Source organism: Dama dama, chromosome 4 (assembly GCF_033118175.1).
Source record: "Dama dama isolate Ldn47 chromosome 4, ASM3311817v1, whole genome shotgun sequence".
Classification (NCBI taxonomy): domain Eukaryota; kingdom Metazoa; phylum Chordata; class Mammalia; order Artiodactyla; family Cervidae; genus Dama; species Dama dama.
This window is the reverse complement of record NC_083684.1, coordinates 53438779-53445030: the sequence shown is the minus strand read 5'-3', so window position 1 is coordinate 53445030 and position 6252 is coordinate 53438779. Positions and strand designations below refer to the sequence as shown.

Here is a 6252-nt window from a genome sequence, read left to right as displayed (position 1 = left end):
CCTCAGTTTTCTGAGCTGTGAAGTGGGGACATAGCCATATCTATTATTTCCCTGATTGGGAATGAAAGACTCCATGAAGGTTGACTGGGGCTTCCCCCGTGGCTCAGTGGTAAAGAATCCACGTGCCAACCAGGAGATACAGGCTCCATTCCTGGGTCGAGAAGATTCCCCTGGAGAAGGGAATGGCGGCCCACTTCAGTATTTTTGCCTGGGAAATCCCGTGGACAGAGGAACCTGGCAGGCTGTAGTCCATGAGGTCACAGAAGAGTCGGATACAGCTTACAACAACAACAGCACTTATTTAGGGAGTCAGATAGAAATGCATTTGCTTCCTGCTGGAACCTGTTTTCTCCTGTGCAATGAGATCTCTGAGTTAGTGATGTTGGATTCTTGAAGGTGATAAGAATTTTATGCGACCTAATGAATAGGAAGCCTCCGACTCAGATGTTTGACCCAAATAACAGCAATTGCTCAGCACCAAAGGTCTTTTTTTCTTTTTAATAGCAAAGACCTAGCAGAAGCAGAAGAGATTAAGAAGAGATGGCAAGAATACACAGAAGAATGATACAAAAAAGCTCTTAATGACCCAGATAACCATGATGATGTGGTCCCTCACCTAGAGCCAGACATCCTGAAGTGTGAAGTAAAGTGGACCTTAGAAAGCATTACTATGAACAAAGCTAGTGGAGGTGATGGAATTCCAGCTGAGCTATTTCAAATCCTAAAAGATGATGCTGTTTAAGTGCTGCACTCATTATGTCAGCAAATTTGGAAAACTCAGCTGTGGCCACAGGACTGGAAAAGGTCAGTTTTCATTCCAATCCCAAAGAAAGGCAATGCCAAAGAATGCTCAAATTACCATACAGTTGCACTCATTTCACATGCCAGCAAGATTATGCTCAAGTCCTTCAAACTAAGCTTCAGCAGTACATGAACCAAGAACTTCCAGATGTACAAACTGGATTTAGAAAAGGCAGAGGAACCAGAGATCAAACTGCCAATATACACTGGATAGAGTTGATATACAGATTAAAAGCAAGGATTCAAACTCAGGGAGATAGTGAAGGACAGGGAAGCCTGGCAGCTCATGGGGTCACAAAGAGTTGGACCCAACTGAACGACAACAATGTATTTATTTATTTTTGGTGGTGCTGGTTCTTCCTTGCTGCCTATGGGCTTTCTCTAGTTTCAGTCTGCCAGCTTCCTCATGGCAGTGGTCTCTCTTGTTAGGGTGTGTGGGCTCTAGGGCACACGCAGACCTCAGTAGTTACTACACGTGGGTTCAGTAGTAGTGGCGCTCAGGCTTAGTTGCACTTCGGCACGTGGGATCTTTCTAGACCAGGGATCAAACCGGTGTCCCCTACATTGGTAGGTGTATTCATAACCACTGGATTACCGGGGAAGCCCAGCACCAAGGGTCTTGCAACCTGGTTAGGAACACTCCAAGGGGTCACTGGTGGGGATGACAATGACAAGACTGAATACTTCAGCCAATTCCTCCCTCCTCCAAGGCTTTTCTTCAGTTGAGTAGCTACCCCGAGGTCCCAATGCAGCCCAATGGAGGGATTTTCTGGAGATCACCCAGGGAGGAAAGGGAGGGGCAGGCTTGTAAGTCGAGGCAGAGGGAGGAGGGACAGGATCGTGAGAAGGGAAGGGTGGGAAAAGAATGGAGAATCAGAAAGGGAGTGGCAGTGAGTGGTGGAGGGTGGTGCTGGGTAGGAAGAAGGGAGGGGCCAGAGTATTAAAAGGGTAGATGTAGAGCTGGGGGCATCAGAAGCTTGGTTGCCTGCAAGGGGCAATGAGTGAGATGCAGGGTAGGGCTCGGGGGCTGCAGGCCCCAGAGGGGACTGGTTGGGGGGCGGCTGTGGGGTGCATGGTGGAGGGTGGAGGGGATGGGAGCCTGGCAAGGACAGCTTGGGAGTCTGGGGACTTGAGGACAGGGTTGGGGGTGATGAAGATAGGGAGGCAGCTGATAGGGTTTGGGGGAGTGACAGCCTTGGGGTGTGGCTGGCAGGGGCGGAACTGGTGGAGGCTGGAGGTCATGGATACTCTGACGGCTTGGCACTGGGTCTCCAGCAGCGGCAGCCTGGCCTGGCGAGGACGACATGTGGGCCTCCAGGGGCCTGCCCACCTGTGTCGCCACTCTGGACACGGACCCCGAGGAGGTGCTGGACCTGAACCGACTGCCAAACGAGCTGCTCCAGGAGGTGCTGAGCTACCTGCCCCCAAGCACGCTGCTCCGGAACTGCCGCCCGGTGTGCCGGCGCTGGCGAGACCTGGTGGACGCCTGGTACCTGTGGCGGAGCATCCTGCCCTGGCAACACCCCCACCTGTGGCCCGTCATCCGCACCTGCCTGCCCCCTGTTGGCGACCGCGGGCCCTGCATCCTGGGCCGCTTCTGCGAGCGCAGACCCATAGGACGCAACCTCCTTCGGAACCCTCGGAACTCTCGTGGCCTAGGTGGGGAGCCCAGGAAAGGGTCCTTGTGCCAGCATGTGGGAGGACGCGAAAGGGGCAGATACAGGAAAGACGAGAGGCCTGTACCTGGGCAAGTAGGCTGGCTGGGAACTCGGTCACCAAGATTTTGTTTTGTTTTTTTTTTATGGAAGGATTCTTGAACCGGATTGTGCTGAGCGCAGGGGCCACCCGGGGTGCAGAGGAAAACGTGAGGGCGGGCCCGCTGATGGCCTATAGACAGAGATGGTTCCTGTCTACCTACAGGTGATGTCCGTAGTTCCCAAAGGTCAGGGCGGTTGTTGAGTACTTGTTTGGTTCTCACTGACCTTGCTGCCTCTTTCCTAGGTGGTGTCAACAGAAGCAGGTGTTGGACCTGGAGAAGGAGGGTCTGTGGCGGGAACTCCTAGATAGTGGAAACATTGAGATCTGTGTCTCCGACTGGTGAGTGTGATGACAAAAACAGCCCTTTAGCTGAGCATTGCCCTTAGTTTGGGTGACTTCATGTAGGTCTCCTAACAGCCCCTTAGATAAGCAGGAAGAGAAATGACTTCATCACCATCAGAGCTTTAGTACTCAGCAACATCCTCTGCCTGAACCCTCTCTCAGCCCCCAAAGGGACCTGGATTGGAAGATGCCTGGTTGGATCCTATCAGAGGACTTGGGTCCAACTAAGTCTTGTCTGTGAATCAGAGGCTCCTTGGTTCAGGAGGGGACAAGATAGAAGAGTTGTCTAAGAGGTCAGATTCTGGAACCAGACCTCTCACTCTCAAATCCCAGCTTCCTGGCTTTGTGGCCTTGGGCAACTCACAGTGTGCCTCCATCTCCCTGTCTTCATAAGACAGGGTTATACATCAGCCGCAAAGCCGGTTGTAGTGGAGAAAAAGCTATACAGAAGAGTGGAGATTTTAAAAATATTTACTTGCTTTACTGTGCTGGGTCTTAATTCCAGCATGAGGGGCTGGCATGTAGGATCTAGTTCCCTGACCAGGGATCAAACCCGCCCACCCCCTCTGCGCCCCTGCCTTAAGAATCCAGTCTTAGCCAATGGACCACAAGGGAAGTCCCTGAGTCTTTATTTGATTGTATTATCTACTTATTTATAGGGTGTGCTGGGTCCTTAATACTGTACGAGGTTTATCTAGCTGTGGCCAGCAGGGGCTACTCTCTAGTTGCAGCGCACAGGCTGCCCATTGTGGTGGCTTTCTCTTGGTGCAGAGCACGGGGTCTAGGGCAGAGGCTCAGCAGTGGTGCCCAGGCTTAGCTCCTCTGTGGCATGTGGGCTCTTCCTGGATCAGGGAGCAAGCCCCTGTCTCCTGCATTGGCAGGCTGGTTCCTTACACACAGCCACCAGGGAAGCCCTCACCCAAGTTTTCACTAGGGCTTCATCATGTGTTAACCTCCAGGTCAGTTCTTATCCCATACTTCATCCTAAGTCACATTGTTGATCTTCTGGAGTGGCTAGACTCCATTATATGACTATAATGGAGGATGTGGTCAGCCCCAACCATTTCATATTGACAGGCCATTTGTGTGTGTGTGTGTGACTGACACAGAACAGTATAAAAGGTAAGTCAGAAGAACACAAAAATATATTAATACAAAATTAGGACAAAATACTGTGGGAAGTAGGATGGACATCTGTTTTAAGAAGTGGAGTGATATGAAGTCTCTGTGAAAGATAGTTTGTGTGTTTGCACAGCCCATGACTTAATTCTTTATGTTTTAATTTCTCACATCAAAACGTAGCTATCTATTTGGAGGCTGTTTCTCTGAATGTTGCTGGATAGCCCATCACCAATTTATTTAGGAGCCCCTGGATCCTGTTACATGACTGATAAAAAAAAATTGTACCTTAGAACATCACCATTGTATACATTGGAAATGACATCCTGGCCACCACAGAAATATATTATAGAATGAGAAATAAGACAATGGAAGGAGGTACCCTCAGGCTTCCCAGGTGGCGCCGGTGGTAAAGAACCTGTCTGCCAATGCAGGAGATGTGAGACACGGGTTTGATCCCTGGGTCGGGATGATCCCCTGGAGGAGGGCATGGCAACCCACTCCTGTGTGCTTGTGGAGAATCCCATGGGCAGAGGAGCCTGGAGGGCTACCGTCCACAGGGTCACAAAAGAGTCGGACACAACTGAGCAACTTAGCACACACATGCACCTTTAAGCCTGGGATTCTAGGTCATTCCTTCTGAAATGAATGTGCAGACCAGCTGGGGAGTATGTTTAGTGCAGATGGATTCAGTTAGATATGCCATGGGGTCAAGCTCCCCCGTGACACTGACGGTGCTAGTTCCCATGACAACATTGGTGCTTGTATGCATGGCAAAGCCTTTCAGGTGAAGGCAGGCAGACCCCCAAAGAGATGGGGTGACCAATTCAGGCTTCACAGTCTCCCTTCTGCCACAGGTGGTTCGATGACCGAGACGCTGACTGTTTATATCGGCTAATTGTCCAACTTTTAGATGCCAACCAGGTCGTCCTGCATCACTTCTCTCCTTTGCCTTTTCCCAGCGATCGGTTGCGCAACGGTTTCTTCTTTGAGGTGAGTCTCTGAGAGGGCTCTGGGAAAGGACAGTGGAAATTATGATGACCTATGGCTGTATTAACAAATTGCCCCGGAATTTAGTTGCTTAATATCAATAGCAGTCATCTCATCTCCTCTCATAGTTTCTATGAGGACGATTTTTCTGGGAGTTTCTGGCTCTGGTCTCATGTCGTTCCCTTCAGACACAGGCTGGAGCTGAAGGGCAGGGTGGGCTGTGAGTGTGTACACGGCAGCTGGTGGCTGGCCAAGCAGCTGTTGGTTTAGTCTCAGAGCTTGGCCGTGGAATCCCCCTGCATGGTCTAGTTGGGGCTTCCTCACAGCAGGGCGGCTTGGAGGCAGGCAGCTGCTTCCTGGTGGCTCAAGCTCCACCATGCAGCTTCTGGAGAAACCAGCAGAAGCTGCATCGCCTTTGTGACCCCACCGTGGAAGTCACTTGGTGAAAGTCACTCAGCATCACTCCCGCCACACTCTTGGTTACAATGAAACCCGCCCAGATTCAAGGGGGTGGGAATTAGACCCCACCCCTGGGTGAGGAGTGGCAAGATTCTAGAAGGACATGTGGAAGTGGAGACAATGTTGCAGCCACCTGCCAGAAGGCCCCCAACTCAGCTTTTGAGGGGAAGACCATGGCACAGTGGAACTCAATCTCTTTTTCTGTCTACAGGTCAGCCATGTGTTCTCCAACCTCAAGAAAGGTGTTCGCTTTGTGTCTTTTGAACACTGGGTCCGCGACTTTGAGTTCTCACGTGAGCAGCACGGAGACTATCCATTACACCCCAGCGTGACCGTGCGGGTCCGTCAGGCACTACCCGACCATGCCTTTCATTCAGGCTCTGGGACCATTGACTGAACCATCTCAGTATTAAGGACTTGTAGCTCCTGGCCTCTGGGAATCTCATGAATCCAGTTGAAGTTTCTAATGGGCCCTGTCTTCAGGTTCTGGAAGCTACAGGAAGAACGTTCTTACATCAGATCTACTGGTTGCTGCTGCTCTAAGGCAGGCACTGTTCTAGTAAGTGGAGACGCACAGGTGAAGACAGAAATGGTGAGAGGGCTCCTCACCCTCCCCCCACGCCAGGCCCTCTGGTTCAGCCCCTGTGCCCTCTGTCCCAGTTTCCTTCTGGTTCTGCTGCAGAGGTTTCATTGGTCTTGTGCAGAAGGCCCTCTCCTCATGTCTGAACTAGAAGCTCATCCCTATGGCTAAGAAAATCCCAGCCCCCCTTGGTGGTGAACTTA

At 51.2% G+C, this 6252-nt stretch overlaps 1 protein-coding gene across 1 annotated transcript; it reads left to right on the top strand.

Moving 5' to 3' along the window:
• The first annotated feature begins 2105 nt into the window (after positions 1–2105).
• Positions 2106–5866, top strand: LOC133055078 (F-box only protein 27-like). Its single transcript, XM_061140550.1, has 4 exons — positions 2106–2548; positions 2803–2898; positions 4878–5013; positions 5681–5866. The coding sequence occupies exons 1-4, from the start codon at positions 2106–2108 to the stop codon at positions 5864–5866; spliced, it is 861 nt and encodes a 286-aa protein (XP_060996533.1).
• The last annotated feature ends 386 nt before the right edge of the window (positions 5867–6252 follow it).

What these genes read in the sequence shown, in the direction of transcription:
- LOC133055078 (XM_061140550.1), top strand. Translation starts at nt 2,106, where the DNA reads ATGTGGGCCTCCAGGGGCCTGCCCACCTGTGTCGCCACTCTGGACACG. An exon ending in GACGAGAGGCCTGTACCTGG is followed by an intron (nt 2,549 to 2,802) that starts GCAAGTAGGCTG and finishes CCTCTTTCCTAG; the next exon opens with GTGGTGTCAACAGAAGCAGG. An exon ending in GAGATCTGTGTCTCCGACTG is followed by an intron (nt 2,899 to 4,877) that starts GTGAGTGTGATG and finishes CTTCTGCCACAG; the next exon opens with GTGGTTCGATGACCGAGACG.